At 32.7% G+C, this 17,513-nt stretch overlaps 1 protein-coding gene across 1 annotated transcript in view; it reads left to right on the forward strand.

Annotated features, from left to right (window-relative positions):
• Positions 1 to 9,373: 9,373 nt before the first annotated feature.
• The window catches only part of LOC123668477 (LIM/homeobox protein Awh), a 51,502-nt gene continuing 43,362 nt past the window's right edge, over positions 9,374 to 17,513 (forward strand). The window contains exon 1 of the mRNA XM_045602207.1: positions 9,374 to 9,646. Within this exon, the coding sequence (XP_045458163.1) occupies positions 9,374 to 9,646 (273 nt within the window). The remainder of the gene's footprint in view (positions 9,647 to 17,513) is intronic.

Below are 17,513 nucleotides of genomic sequence, written 5' to 3' on the forward strand. Positions count from 1 at the left end.
TTAAAAAAAACACAATGAAATGTAAAATGTCATTATTTTAATAATTTAATTTATTTAACCTCATGAGTGTTTTTTACGTCACAAGTATTTGATTCATATTTATTTTATTACATATCTTTTTAAGAATTAAAATAACATTTTTTTATATTCTTTATTCAAAATAAAAAATTATAATAATAGACTATGCTATAAATTATACCTGTGTCGAAAGGTAAATGAATATACAGGAATATATCAATATAATCTTTACTTTAAAAAACTTTTTTATTTAATATTATAAATAATAAATAGCCTCACATTTATGTTCCTTTGAAATGAAGACTATAATTCAGATAGATTTTGAGCTAAAGATTGTAAACGTTGTTGGCTAAATTTATCTTTTAAAAAGACGTTTTTAATATTCGTCCTTACTATCTTTGTTACGATGTACTAAAAAAATTCAGGAATGAAATGAAAATAAATAGAAATTTACTCTGATGATAAATCGTGAAGACTTATTTATGGATATTATTTGAATTTGACCTTCAATAGCTATGCGACATTCGCAAGTTATTCAATACGTTATAATGAAATATCCTCTAATTTATACGTAATATATCAAGTAGAAAAATCTTAAGCAGTCCGATGGGGACGTACAGCAACTTTACAGAAGATCACAGCCAGGGGACGTTTATCATAATGGTACTCTTAAATAGTGTTGTGTTCCTGTATTGATTAAGCATACCTTATTCTCTTGTCAAGAACTTTTGGTTATGCGTCGTTTTGACAGCGGAGGAAGAGTCGGCAACACTTTTGATGTACTCCTTGTCTACTACGTAGGGTATGATAACCACTTACTATGAGACGGACCGTCCCCTTCTTAAAATCACACAGATATAAAAAAAAACATGATTTCACGCCATTTTTGGCGCGAACTTCTAGAGGCCTATGTCCAGCGGGGGACTGTATTAGGGTGATGTGATGATGATGATGATAAAAAGGCAGTTATAAGTTTGCACAACAGTTATACGATTTATCACACATAATTAAGTTTATAAATAGTTTTGTTTGTGTGTTTTGTTTTTCTTATATACGTAAATGTGTGTCACATCACATATTTCACAACGCACTTTTAATCAGATATTGACAAATTAAGTTTATTAAATTCGAATAAATCTTACAAAACTACGTAATATTTCAAAATTATAGTTGTAGGTATACAAGATGCCTTCGAAAGAAATTAACAGAAAATGATTTTTTAATTATAATTTACTAGTTCTTTGATTACAATTTATTTTCATGTCTTAGTAAATTTATTTTTAACCAACTTCAATAACGCGCCATTTTCTAAGCAATACATACGTATTACTTTTTTTTTTCTACCTTAGATTGATGGTCTAGGCTGGATGAGGATTATGGAGAACCGGAATATCTGGCGCGAACTTGGGGAGGTCTGGGTCCAACAGTGGACTGCAATAGGCTGAACTGACTGACGTATAATTTAAATTAGTAGGAAGCTATCGAAGAGCACCTGATAGCGATCGTTACTCATAGTAGGGAATATATCCACCAAACCGCATTGGAGCAGCGTGGTGGATTAAGCTCTGATCCTTCTCCTACATGGGGAAAGAGGCCTATGCCCAGTTGTGGGATATAACAGGCTGAAGCGTATCGAAGAGCTAGATAGTTTAGTGCACCATGGTCCTCAAACTCAGAGTACTCGGACCTTTTTTTTTATGTAACTAGGTTGGCAAACAAGCGTACGGCTCACCTGATGGTAAGCGATTACCGTAGCTTATAGGCGCCTGCAACACCAGAAGCATCGCAAGCGCGTTACCGACCCAATCCCCAATCCCCCCAGGAGCTCTGGTCACCTTACTCACCAGGAACACAATACTGCTTGAAAACAGTATTATTTTGCTGTGATCTTCTGTAAGGTCGAGGTACTACCCCAGTCGGGCTGCTCCATATTTTGAGCAGGAAATTCCTGCTGTGCCCTACCTCAGTTAAGCTGCCTAACTGCTGCTAGCCTTGGCTAATAACTAGTGTAAATAGTCCAAGTTTACGCTACCTAAGTGTTAGCTTGTGGGGGCTAGTTACTCTGCATTAAAAGGCTTCCTCCATGAAAAAAACAAAAGAAACTTGTAGTAGTATTTTATCTAAGAGAACTTTTTGTTTACAACTCAGGACGCGTAAGTGTCAACGACCTATTATTTGATCAAAGCCTAGGTACCAGTAATTAAGATATAGTTGGTCATTCGGCCATTGATAAATACATAATAATGATAAGCGGAATACATAAAAATTTATCTTTACTATTGAATAAATAAATGTTTTTAAGACAAGAGTTGTCCTAAGAAGAATCGGACCGATTCTAATTACACCTTCAATTGTTTTTAATAAATATTTATTGATAAAAAAGTTTTTTAATACAAATAAATAAAAATGGAAGTGTCAGTTTGTAATAATAAAATAACTGCTTTTTACTAAATGCATATGGATACACGGTACTTATACTAAAATAACATTTTTTACAATTTTTGTCTGTTTGTACCGGCTAATCTCTGAAACGGCTGGGCTAATTTTGACGGGACTTTCACTGGCAGATAGCTGATGTAATGAGTAACTTCGGCTACTGTTATTTTAGAAATTTATTTATTTACAACTCTGCGGACTGAACTATAACTTTTATGTTAAATTCCACGCGGACAAAGTCGCGGGCACAGCTAGTTATATACTATAATTACAGGTAAATTATAAATAACTTATTTCTTATCTATGACAAAAATGGTTCCAACTATCAGGTAGCTATTATATAGTACTAGCATCCCACCCTGGCTTGGCACGGCTATTTAACAAAAACTTCAAATTTTTTTTGATTTTAATCATATTAATATAGCCCATGTCACGCGCGGGTAGGGTAGCTTCCCAACAGGGTAAAATTAGTATAGATTTACAACAAAAATTAAAAATATAAGAGAAGGTTCAAGGCCACCCAAAGCCATATAAATACCCATCTTATTAGCTTTTTACTCGACCACGACAACACCAAAAGGAGGGTTATAATTTTGGCGGTCTATGTATGTTTATCTGTTTCCACTTATCTCCCAAACTACTTGTCATATATAGATATATGAATTATCTTAAAAGCGGCTACGTAGGTGTTTATACAAATATTTATTAAATAATTATTATTTAATGTATTCACAGTAAAATCTATCTATTATTTGCAACAAATATTGAAATATTGATTACCAACGTTAGACGGTGTCACCGTATGACACCGAGCCTTGACGTGACCGAGGCCTAAAATCCTCGAGACCTAACGTCTCTTACGGAAGGTCGAAAGTTAAATAGCTAGGTATTACGGCCTAGGCGTCTTTTTTAAGCTGGATAGCTTACGAAGGTTATTTTTTATAGAAATGGGTACAGATAACACGATTAAACCTGAAGACGTGTTGTGAAAAAAATTAACTCAAATTAGTCAACGGTTGTTAGTTTAGTCGGAATGTATAAAAGGGAAAATAATTACTTAAAAATACCCATACCTACATTACAAATAAATCATATGTACTAGGAGAACATAAAAACAGTAGGAGCTTATCTCGTATACTCAAACATATATTAGTTGCGAAAGTTCTTAGGTACCGTGATCGGTTGAAAAGAATATTAAGTAGCTTATTTAAATGAGAGTCCCTTACTGGTCGAGATTTACATATCGGGCCTCTGGAATTACATTACTGTGTTTGTGTCACACAAATGTTTGATCAGAGTTGAAACTTGCACGTACTTATCTATACATACAAATAAATCAAATTGGAGTCTGTTTGTAATATTAAAATAATCGCTTTGTTTTAAAAAATTTCATATGTATGTATACACGGAACATATACAAAGATGACATTTTTTTATAATTTTAGTTTGTCTGTCTGTCTGTTTGTTCCGGCTAATCTCTGAAAGGGCTGGACCGATTTTGACGGGACATTCACTGGCAGATAGCTGATGTAATAAGGAGTAACGTAGGCTACTTTTACTTTAGATTTTTTATTTTATTTTATTAGATACTCTACAACTGAACAATAACTACTTTGTTAAATTCTACGCGGACGAAGTCGCGGGCACAGCTAGTTTATATCTAATTTATTATCTACAGTAATACTCTAGAGCCGAGAGTTCGTCTATTAATTTGATTGTGTGTTTTTTTGTACGGTTTCAAAATATCTGCTTACGTTACATATACCATAAGCAAAAACATTGTGTGCTATAAATAACGTGGGTACAAGCAAGACGGATTTAAAAAAACATATATGCTATACCTATATCACTTCAGCCTGTAATATCCCTAGGCATAGGCCTCTTTCCCCAGGTAGGAGAAGTATCAGAGCTTGATCGTCCACGCTGCTCCGATCGCTATCAGGTGTATATGATAACCGGGATCGACAGCTTAACGTGCGTGCCGAGGCACGGTGGACAGACCCACGGGGATATACAACCAGACACAAATATCGACGCCGAGAGGGAATCAACCCGCGACTGTCGGTGTTTAGTTGCCGTCGACACGCCACAGACACCATTACACGAGAGCGTTACAAAATACCTATATCACTTATCAGTTAAGTAGGTATATTCAAAACTGCATCTAATATACAATCTTGTGTCTAATAAAAACTACTTACGTTGACTTTGTACAGCTCAATACCATTCGATAAACCATATAACCCGTTTACATCTGTAAAAAATAAAATAAAAAAACAATAACGAAAATTGTAAAAACGTTTTGTTTTTTCGAAAAAACAATATGAAAATATCAATACGTATACGTAGGATGCAATCGTCGTTACATCAAATCGGATTACATTTGAATCGGATGTTCGATAAATCGTCGCCGGAGCTGTCGTCGGCGGTAATTCGTTACGTTTCGTTTTACCGAAAAACTTATTCGATGCATCGAGAAATATTGCGGCGGCCGCTTTATAGACTAATATGTTATTTAAAGCGGTCGAGCGGAGCCCTGTGGCGCTGCCACCGACTCAATACGGATATTAATGATAGGAATGTATCACGTATCTTCAAAGCCCGTGCGAATGTCTCGTTCGTTTGACGGGTCAGCGAGTGCCCGGGTGACCTCAGCGCACTCGGTTATGCAGTTCTGCAACTTTTTACTAATGTTTTAACAAGTTCACTTGTTTTAATTATGAAACGGCGGATTAAAAGATGAGTAATGGGACGTTTAAATGTATTTTATTGTGAAGAAATTTTATTAGGTTTTTACGCAATGCTAGAGATAAATTCAGAGTACGTACTCAAGTATTGTAGTGCCTTTTGTTTTTTAGATTAATCTCAGACTCTATTAGATACATGAAGAAAGTGGCGTTAGCAATATGCTTTGTTGAAAAAAAAACATAACAAATTCCGTATGATAGTACCTACGTAGTGTTGAAAAATATAATCTGAAAATTTCGAAAATTAACCCCAATTTAAGGGGTATTTCAAAGACGCTGTATGTATACTTGAACAGTATAGTTATACATTTACATGCATATTACTAAAGCTTAAGGCCGTATAAGTCCCGATAGAATCACATCTATTTCGGGCTGTGGGTAATACTTTAAAAGAATTAGGTCTCCGTCAACTATAATAATCAGGAACGACGTATCATCAGCCTTATTTTAAGATAACGTTTTAAAAAAGTAAAAAGTTGTACTTTACGTTTTGTAGCCTTACTAACGCATAACTTTCCTAAATAAACACACGTTGTTACTTAAAAGTGACTTGTTAATTTGGTTTGTTCTGATCTTGATTAATCTTGAGATTAGTACAAAAAAAAAAAAACAGTTTATATCTTTATAAATTGGGACATACTACCAAGGCGGCTGACTTAAGATTAGATGATAAAAATATTTAAGCAAAGAGTTATCATACAAATAAACATATAAAATTGACAAATGCAATACGTCTGTATTTCTATACCAGCTGGGCCCGCGGCTTCGTCCGCGTGTAATTTAACAAAAAAGTGATTGCTCATTTTGCAGAGTTATAAAAGACCTGAATATCTAAAATAAAAATATCCTACGTTACTCCTTAATACATCAGCTATCTGCCAGTGAAAGTCCTGTCAAAATCGGTTCAGCTGATTCAGAGATTAGCCGGTACAAACAAACAGACAGTCAGACAGACAGACAAAAATTAAAAAAAAAATGTTTTTTGGTATATGTACCGTGTATACATCCATATGCATTTAGTAAAAAGCGGTTATTTTAATATTACAAACAGAAACTCCAATTTTATTTATTTGTATGGATGTGAAAGTATGTGATTTTGTTAAGCTCTTAAATTAAATATAGAGAAAATCGAAGAAAACTACAAAATATGTAGTTTCCCATTAAAAAAATCGACACCCCTGTACTAATCATTTTCATAACAATATTTTTCGGGTTAAGGATTTGTTCGTATTCATTTGTGAAGCGATAAATCTTTTTAAAAGTAAAATTATGAATATATAATTTTTAATTTAGCAAGTTATATAAAAATAAATTTGTATATTTTATTTGTTTCTTAAGTAAGAAATAACTTGATACAATCAACGAGAGAAATAAATGTTTAATTGAAAAAAATAAAAACTTGAAACGAAATATACAGTAGAGTAGAAAAATTACGAGCTCCAATACCGCCTTGTGTTTGTAGTATAAGTTTCTTCTGGCGGTAAAAATGTATATTGTAAATAACACATTAACATATAAAAGTAATTAACAACAAATTACGTTCTCTGACTAGGTTCGTGCCTTGTAGCGATTAATTTAAATTATTAAATGAGATCAACTTTTTAATACGAATTCAAGTGATAAATAAATATGAAAAGCGAAATATGTCAACGATGTTTCCGTTGTTTGGATATCATCGCTAAGCTCTCATGTAAATTAATTAGGTGACGTCAAATATGTTAATTCTTAAATAAAATGTAAAATGCTACGATCGTATTTTGATAGTTGACGGATGTGTTGACATTTTTAGATCCCGCTCCACATTTACAAATCCCAGTTTGATGTTTTATAGACTATAATCTGCATCAATAAAGGCGCTTTCCAATAAATACATATTTATTGAAAACAATTAGTAAATCCTTTGATTCATTGTATTATAATATATAAAAATTTGAAAATGAAAATTCTATTTATTCGTAATATAACAATATAGTAAATATGTGTTTTTTATTTGCGATTTGATTGCAATAAGGGTTTAGGTTATACATTGAGGATCACTATGTAATTCAGAACTGCCAAAACCAATAATCCTGACAGTTATGGAACATTATTTTAAATTGCTTTTTCATCGCCTCTTTTGAGAAAATTAAGGTAGTGATTCAAAGGGGAAATACTCCTAGCGTTCTTTCCATTATTCCACGCGTTCAAGACTTATACCCTAAGTATTTATTAACATGTTTGGGTTAATATGTATATTAAATTTTATTAGAATTAATTGTTCTAATTAGTACTAAAGATTTCCTAAACGCTACAAATGAATGAAGTTATAAAAGTGTGTGCAGGTAAAATACGGCGTAATCCTTAACAAACAGATGTGTCATATCGAATATATTTAATTTGAGGTTAAAATATCAAACTTTTTATTACCGACCCGCAGCTACCGGAGTGCTTTGAAAAAGTTATAGAAAGAGTTGACAAGGGACGTACAGACAGACGCGTAGACTGGAGGTTGGCTGTTTATTGAATAAACAAAGCAGACTCAGAGTTATTGTGCAACGATGACGCAGACGTTCCCATTTGGAGATCCTTAGGGAGTGGTCATTTTCATGTCTCTACATATGAAATTAATAAGAGAAAGTACGAGTAGTTATACTATGAACTTTTAACATATGTTTAAAATTACTAAGACAAAATCATTGTCTAGCTGCTAAGCATTGTGGAGTATATTGAGGATTTCCATTTCCAAAATATTTCTTTCTAATATTTATTTAATAAACCATTTCTGTATCTCTCGTTACCTCAATCAAATTATTAGAAAGGGGAGTCGAGTATGATGTTAAAAAATGAATAAAATGGCTTCATGGCGTCATAAGGATTGCAACATGGCGGACGTCAGCAGCTGTATCGTAAAATATGGGCGTGTTTTTGCGCATCATTGTTTTCTAACATTGTTTGTCTATGTACTTATTTATATACTAAATTTAAAAGTAAATAAAATATAACATATTTTTTATGTAAATTAATGAATATTTATTTTAGAATATGTATTTTTTTTAAATAATCACAATTTTCCCAAATAATTAAAATTTTAATATTATTTATCTTATACAATTAAACGAGCAATTCTTGTATATATATATATAATCTGAATCTCGGAAACGGCTCCAACGATTTTCATGAAATTTAGTATACAGGGGATTACGGGGGAGATAAATAAATCTAGCTAGGATTCATTTTTAGAAAATGTCGTTTTATCCCTGTTTTTAGGCAATGAAAAAATGGCTACAATATCGTTAGAATAAGAAGGTAAATTTCGCATCTGTCAATAAAGTTGTAATAGCTCAGGGGAAATCGGCCGATCGCGCTCGGCCGAAAAGATCATGGTTCGAATCCTCACGTAATCCAGATCGATTATCGTTTTTTTTCTTTTTTTTTTCTAAAAAAAATAAAATCGAAAAATATTGTTCATATTTTATCAATATGTAATTCGTATTTAAATATGATTTTCAAAAAACACGATTTACTAAAAATACCGAGCTAAGCTCGGTCACCCAGGTCCTTACTCTGATATAATCATTAAACGAACAAGTAAATAAACTAATCCACTATAATTCCGTTTGTTACAGTTTTATACTACTTACTTAAAATTTAGTACCTTGTCGAACTGACCAATAAAACTATAAACTTTATGTACAATCGAAATATCTGAATACTGATTGTGACATGGTCCTAATTGTGTTACAAGACTAGCCTTTCCATCTATATCCATTTATTTCCGTGTTAATTAGAACTTGTAGTTTAAGTTTTATTGTAGTGTGTGTTCACTTAATTTGCAAAGACATGACTACAATTACAAATGGAGGGAATTATTTTAACGTTCTGTAATAAGATCTACAGAGGTCAAATAGCCTTCGTTAAGACGGTTTTCTTTAATAGTTAAGCGGTAACAAACAAGTTAATTAAGTTAAGGTCGTGGGTTGATCCTGCACATTTTACAAGTTGGTAATCTTGAGTTTTAAGGAAAATACTTTGAATTTGTGTCTGGCGTGGTTCCATTACAATTAATACCATTACATACCATTATAATTTGTATAAATGTTGCATACGTTTTGTGAGACAAGAATTTTCTTCATGATATCTATTCAAATTAGTCTCGAAGATTTTGTGTAGATTTATATTCCGATTCTAGTAAAATGATTGAAAATAAAGCAATGGATGGAGATCTTAAGAATGCAGTTCGCATTCTTTTCTCTAGTGATACCCTCGCACCTTTTGATAATAAAACGCTAGAAGCCTTACGCGAAAAGCATCCCTTACCGAATCCGGCGTCCTTGCTCCCAAGTCCACCTATTTTCAATAATGTTTTACAGGTTAAAGATGAAGACACCTATGCTGCAATTATGTCATTCACAAGTGGCTCTGCTAGCGGCATAGACGGCATCACATCACAACATCTTAAAGATCTTGTGAGTGTCTCAGCCGGTGACGCTGGCAGGGCCTCTGTGTATCTTTGTAATTTCATGTTATCTGGCAAAGTATCTTCATCTTTTTTGTCTCATATTTACGGTGCAAGACTATTTGCCTTTAACAAAAAAGACGGTAGTATCCGCCCAATTGCTATTGGGACCACATTTCGCCGTCTGGCGTCTAAATTGGCATGTAGACACATAGTCTCCAGCCTAAAAACAAAATTTCAACGAAATACAAGTGGGCGTCGGAAGCAAAGGAGGTGAAGCAGCAGTTCACGCGGCTCGTACTTTTTTTAAAAGTAATGAGGCTGAAGTTCTGCTGAAAGTTGATGTAAAGAATGCTTTTGATTCTTTAGACAGAGCAACCTTGCTTAACGAAGTTTCATTACATCTTCCTGAAACCCTTTACCCTTATTACCCTTTTACCCTTATGTTTGGCAATGTTACAGTTCACCATCTAAACTACTTTTTGGCGAAAATACAATTTACTCTAATGTCGGCGTTCAGCAAGGAGACCCACTAGGTCCGGCTCTTTTTAGTCTAGGTATCCACAAATGTATCTCAAATTTAAAATCAAAATTGAACATATGGTACCTAGATGATGGAACCATAGGAGGTAAAGTGGACGATATCGTTGAAGACTTAATCAAAATTAAGAGATAGAATTGGTCTCAAATTAAATTTTTCAAAATCTGATTTTTTTTTCACAGATCTTCAATCACTTTCCAAAATTAATTTGGCAACGGAATTATTTAATAAAATTGCTCCTAATTTATAAATACTTGAAAGAAGTACACTTTATCTTCTAGGTGCACCACTTTTTGATGAAGGCATACAGCCAATTTTGAATAATAAGATTAAAATATTTGTTAAAAACACTGACACTATATTAAAATACTAGATCGTTCAATAAGTCCCGAGACTAACCTGGAAATGGCGCATATATTAAAAACTCTTTTGATTTTTAAAAAGTACTGGCTATCAATACAAGAATATGTGTCAAATTTTTAAAAATGGATCAATAAAATTATTGATTTTGAAACATTTATGTGACGCTACGGTTGTAATTTCGATACAATGGAAAAAAAACGAGTTTCGCGTTTTGATAAAACATTGTTTTTTAATGGGAAAAAATACCGTTGAAGCACTGCAATGGCTTATAAAATGTTATGCAGGATCAGCTACCTCTAAAGCAACCATTTGTCGGTGGTATGCCGACTTCAAACGCGGTCGCATGGACACCAATGATGGGGAACGCTCAGGTCGTCCAAATGAAGCAGTGACTCAACAAAATATTAACCAAGTCCTCAAAATCGTATTGGAAGATCGGAAGGTAAAAGTGCGAGAGATAGCCGAGATAGTGAAGATTTCAGCTGGTAGTGTTTTCACTATTTTACATAAAAATTTGGCCATGAAAAAGCTTTTTTCTATGTGGGTGCCGCGTTTGCTTACAACTAATCAAAAGGAACAACGTATCAATGATTCAGAGCGATGTTTGGCGCTGATGAATCATAATAAAAAGGATTTTTTACGTCGGTATGTAACAATGGATGAAACCTGGATATACCATTTCACTCCGGAATCCAATCGGCAGGCAGCGGAGTGGAGAGCGGCTGGTGAAAGCCGCCCGAAGCGTCCAAAGACTCAGAAATAGGCCGGTAAGGTTATGGCGTCTATATTTTGGGATGCGCATAGAATACTTTTCATTGACTACCTTGAAAAGGGGCAAAATATAAATAGTGACTATTACATGTGCTTATTGGAGCGATTGAAGTACGAAATTGCGGATAAACGGTCTCACATGAACAAAAAGAAAGTGGTGTTTCACCAGGACAACGCGCCTTGTCACAAGTCCGTGAGAACGATGGCCAAAATTAACGAATTGGGCTTCGAATTGCTTCCTCATCCCCATTATTCGCCAGACTTGGCCCCCAGCGATTACTGGCTGTTTGCAGACCTCAAAAAAATTCTTCAGGGTAAGAAATGTGACTCAAATAGTAAAGTTATCGCAGCAACGTAGGCTTATTTTGAAGCCAAAGACAAATCGTTCTACACACATGGGATAAAAAAGTTAGAAAAGCGTTGGAGGGACTGTATCGCTCTTGGAGGAGACTAGTTTGATGAATAAAAATTAATTTTATAAAAAAGACCTTTTTTTAGTACTTAGTCTCGGGACTTATTGAACCACGTCTTATTGTTTATTTGTCCCAAAATTAATATATATTTTACGCGCAAGCCCAATTTGTAAATTTCCTGGAATGACCGAAAAACTTGATCCCACTTTAAAAAATTCATTAGAAAAAATTCTAAATATATCTTTTGATGAAAATTCGTGGACCGTGAAGCTACTTTACCAATTAGAGATGGTGGCATCGGCGTGAGAAAAATTTCTAGTGTCAGTCTTCCTGCGTTTCTTGCTTCTGTGCATAGTATCAAGGGTTTATGTTCTGACATCTTAAAATCTAATTCAGTCCAAATTACAGATGCTACAGATGCAATAAAAAACTGGAAGTTAATTTGTCCTAATGGAGATATCCCGAAGGACGTTACAAAACAAAAACTTTGGGATATACCAATAGTTCACAATACTCAAAATCTTACAAGTGACAAAAACCGTGCCAGGCTTTTAGCTGTGTCGAATAAAGAGTCAGATCACTGGTTACACGCAATGCCGCCAAAAAATCTTGGGACACTTTTATACAATGAAAGTTTTAGATTTGCTCTCGGTCTCCGGTTGGGAGCTCCACTGTGCTTTGAACACAGATGTCCGTGCGGAAAAGAGGTCGATTCTTTCGGACTACACGGCCTTTCCTGTAACAATAGCTCAGGTAGGTTTTCCCGCCACGGTTCCCTAAACGATACCACAAAAAGAGCTCTTGCCACCACCGACGTTCCTGCTCTTATCGAGCCTACTACCAAAAAAAAAATAAAATGGCAAGAGACCTGATGCATTGACATTGGTTCCTGGGAAAGGGGACGGGCGCTTTTGTGGGACGCAACCTGCGTTGACACACTTGCTTCGTCTCATGTCAGGGAAATAGCCTTAAAAGCGGGAGACGTAGCGGAAAAAGCTAAAACGAGTCAACGGCACAAATATTCGTCACTTATTCCAAATTACATCTTTGTGCCATTTGCAGTCGAAACACTTGAATCTTGGAGTAGCAGTGTTAAAATTTTTTTAAACGAGATAACTCCTCGCCTTATTGCCTCCACTGGTTACAAGAGGGCTGGTGCATTTTTTGCCCAGAGAATCGGCATAGCGATTCAACGGGGAAATTCTGCCAGCATTCTTGGCACAATTCTACGCGGACATGATTTATACCAAAACTATCTGTAAATATTTAGTTCTTAAGTTGTGAATTGTAAATATGTATAATGTTTAATAAACTTTTGTGTAGATACATTTATTTCTTCTATACGTATGTAATAAAAAATACATACCTATTTTTTTTTATTAATAAGGTAAAAAGTTTTATGCTTACTGAGGGTTTATTAACTGACTTAAAAAGGAGGAAGTTCTCTACTCGACAATTTTTTTAATTTGTCTTACCTCAGAAGTTTTACTGGGTCGACTGATTTCGATGCTTCGAAATTTTGATTTACCTCTAAAAATGCGTATTTATACGACTATGTTTTCGTCGGCTCACGTTGTATTATACCTCATATGTTTTTACTGCGTGTCAGATCAGTATTTCGATGTTTTTTTTTGTAGGTAATCGAAATACGGTGTTTGTTAAGTGTTTCCATTTATTACGTTGTACTGGTTGAAATAATTTCAATCGTTTTTTTTTTTTCATTTGGATGAAAACAAAATTGTATATTATTTTATCTAAAATGGTTTCTTAAACTATTGAATAGTGTAATATATATCAAAATAAATTAAGTAAAATATAAATATGGATTTTTTTTACCTATGTAATATGTTTTTGTTTTAAACGAGGACTACAGGTATGCATAATTTGTTATATTATTAATAATATAAAAATAAAAACAAGATGTTCTCTTACAGTTGACGAGTGAAACAAAACATCGAGTTCGATCGGTTCTGTACAAATAAATAAAATTACAGTGTCTATTTGTAATATTAAAATAACCGCGTTTTACTAAATGCATATGGATATGTATACACGGTACATATAGCAAAATAGCATTTTTTACAATTTTTATCGGTCTGTCTGGATGTTTGTTCCGGCTAATCTCTGAAACGGCTAGACCGATTTTGACAGGACTTTCACTGGCAGATATCTGATATAGTAAGGAGTAACTTCGGCTACATTTATTTTAGAAATTCATTTTTTTATAACTCTGCGAACTGACCAATAACTGATTTGTAAAATTCCACGCGGACGAAGTCGCGGGCACAGCCAGTCAGAAATAAATTATTAAAATCGATATGACAAATATCAATATTAATTATAACGAACCAACTAAGCCTTCGATTTGACAATCGTTGATATGTTGTCTGTCTGCCCCCATTTGTCAAATGTTTTATCATCAAATTAACTAAATTAATGAATATTAATTCATCATATTAGACGTATTACAAAAATTTTACAAATATGAAATGATATTTGACATTATATTATTTATATAGATGTCAATTATATTAATAAGCCTAGGTATATTATTATTATAATAAATATAACAGGTATACATTTCATAATAAAATAATAATGTTCAATGTTAAATAATCAGTAAGTTGACTTAGGTCTATGAGTCATAGCGTCACCATCATCATAGCCTACGTTTTTTTTTATATTTAAAACGTAGCTATATGTAATATGATTTAATATTTTTTTTTTGTAATGGTTGCTAAGTTTACATTACAATCGAACTAATCTTTAAAAATAGTTCTAAAATATATCAAGCGAGCAATGATATTTTTGATATTTGTATTAAGTGGTATAAAAATAAAATATATTTCTAAAAGAAAATAAATTAATAATTAATTAATAATTTTTTTATTATTATTGCATATCAACACAATTAGAAATCATTATTTATTGATGTACATAAATTACTATTATCTGTTAGGTACTATAAAATTTCTAAGGGTGTTAACGTTTTTTGATATACCTATTTCATTTTCCCTTATCAAAATATAAACTACTAGCAATACCTGTGCGAATAATCCATATAAATAAAAATTAATGTTGCTAAGCGCATAACTTGAAAATGGCTAGACTAATTCGGCTAATTTATGTTTTTGTATGTTCCTTAAGGCCCACGGAAGGTTTTAATATTAAAAAGAAATTTAAACAAAAATATTAAAAAAAGAATTAACTTTTGACAGAACAAAGTCTGTCCAGGTAACTAGTTTGCAATATATAAGTAAATAATTGTGTTTGCAGGCAAACGAAAAAAAACCGACTTCAATTATATCGACAAGTAATACTACGTAGGTAGATGAAAAATAGTCAAGTAAATATGCATTATCAAAGATTACTCCAAAAGTAGTTATCAGATCTCGGTAAAATTTAAATGTGACCACATGATAAATATCAGCTTTCGATTAAATTAAAAATTATCAAAATCGGTACACCCAGTAAAAAGTTATGCGGATTTTCGAGAGTTTCCCTCGATTTCTTTGGGATCCTATCATCAAATCCTGGTTTCCTTATCATGGTACCAAACTACGGATATCTCCATTCCAAAAAAAAAGAATTATCAAAATCGGTACATCCAGTAAAAAGTTATGTGGTATAATACAACGTAGGTCGACGAAAAAAGCATCAAGTAAAAACGCATTATTAGATATAACTCTAAAAGTAGTTGTTACATCTCAAATAAATTTAAATGGGACCAAATGACACACACCACCTTTCTATTAAAAAAAACTTTGCCGAAATCGGTCCACCCGGTCAAAAGTGCTGATGTCACATACATAAAAAAAAATCAAAATACAGTCGAATTGAGAACCTTCTCCTTTTTTGGAAGTCGGTTAAAAAATTACCGACCGTTAATAATTGTGACTTAACAACGTTAATTTACAAAAACAAGAGCAATTATAACTTTTTTAGCTGTGGATGCCGGTAGAGCAAGCTATTTTCTATGAAATGATGTATAATATACGTGGAGTAGGTACTTGTGAGGTTTTTTCTAAAAAGGGAGGCAAACACCTTAGCGTATTTAATATATACTAGTGGTCGCCCAGAGGTCAAAATTCGACTATAGCTAAAAATTAAAATTAAAGAAATCCAAAAAGTTATGAAAGTGAAGAAGCTTTTTAAAATTTTTTAATTTGACTACAGACTTTGACAATCAACAAAAGTATAATATGCGTGTGTGCGTAAAATACATGGTAGTATGTGTAATGTTTTTTTTTTATTTGTTTAATATATTTATATGCATAATTAAAAAAAAAAAACTATTAGCATTCTGCACTCCTTCTTTATATAAACTAAAAGTGTGTGAAATTTCATACTCCGGTTTTCGTAAAAAGGGGGACAAAGTTTTAGCTTCACGTATTAATATTATAGATAATGAATATAAAACATAAATCACTGGGAGATCTAATATATATATAATTATTATACCATAAATACTTAACTTTAACTACAAAACTACGAGTAATTCCGTTAAATAATAAAATAAACGTTACAGAACCGCATCTCACAAGTAGGTAGATCGTGATCGCGTTCGAAGTCCGAATAAGTTCAGCTTGATATATCAAAAAAAAAAGTTTGACTTATATTATATTTACTTTGTTCATATACTTATTCGATTACCATAAGTATTTATTATACTAGCCGTGATATAGTCTGTCTGTCTGCCACCTTTTAGGTATTATTTACTTTTTAAACACACTTCTGTTTTTTTTTATTTCTGTTAAAATATAATATTTTATTAAATTTAATAAATAATTCAAAAAAAATTGATCACATTGACATTGAATACAACCTATATTTAAAAATATTTCTTATGGAATAAAAATTGTATGATTTTTTATTACAATGTATTTTTAATATATGACACATGATTAACATACATTTTATAACACAAAATAAAATAAAACAAAATAATAATGTTTATTTTTTTAAACGGTACACATTTAACACTTCGACGTCCAGCCCATTTGATAAATTGTTTCGCGCTGTTCCGAGCATTATGCGCTAGGCGAGGAATCTCGACCTATTAATATTTCATCAAACAGATGTCTAATATTAATAGTGTTCGATAGAGTGATGGAGAACGATACAAAGCGTTTGTACGAAATCACAAAAAATAATCCTCCGGACGTTAAAGGAGTGAAAATATCGAATATTTCACTCGCGTCATTTTGTAAGCGGACCTCTGGGTCCTTTGTGATACATCTCATGTTTTTTTTCCTTTAAGCTTCAAGTATAATATTATTTTTAATATAGTGTTTTCATTACAATAGACACTTTTCATTCATCTTAGTCAACACTTAAAGATGATGATACGTTCGTTAAAATCAACGATTCCCATGTAAGCGAGTTTAGAAAAGATAATGTTTGTAACAAACTGGTTGTCGCTTTGATTACGATTATAATTATTGAAATTTATGACAATAATATATAAAGATATATAAATATCGTCATTGAGTCGAATGATTTCTTTCGGACACGTTCATTTGCATATTATGTAAAATATTCGTAAGATATCTGTCATACACGAATGGCCTAAAATAGCTTATCGCCATCTTTGATCTGTGTATTTACTTTTTTTTTATCGAGTCGCGTTTGAACTGTATTGCCTTCAAGCCTAAAATAAAATTTAAATGATTTAGCTATAAATTAAATTATTTGTGTAAAAGTCAGTACTAAGATAAGAAATTAAAAATATACATGAACTTGATCATTATCTTTTTATGTATAATATGAAACTTTTTTATATATAAATA

The sequence above is a fragment of the Melitaea cinxia genome, chromosome Z (genome assembly GCF_905220565.1).
Source record: "Melitaea cinxia chromosome Z, ilMelCinx1.1, whole genome shotgun sequence".
Classification (NCBI taxonomy): Eukaryota; Metazoa; Arthropoda; class Insecta; order Lepidoptera; family Nymphalidae; genus Melitaea; species Melitaea cinxia.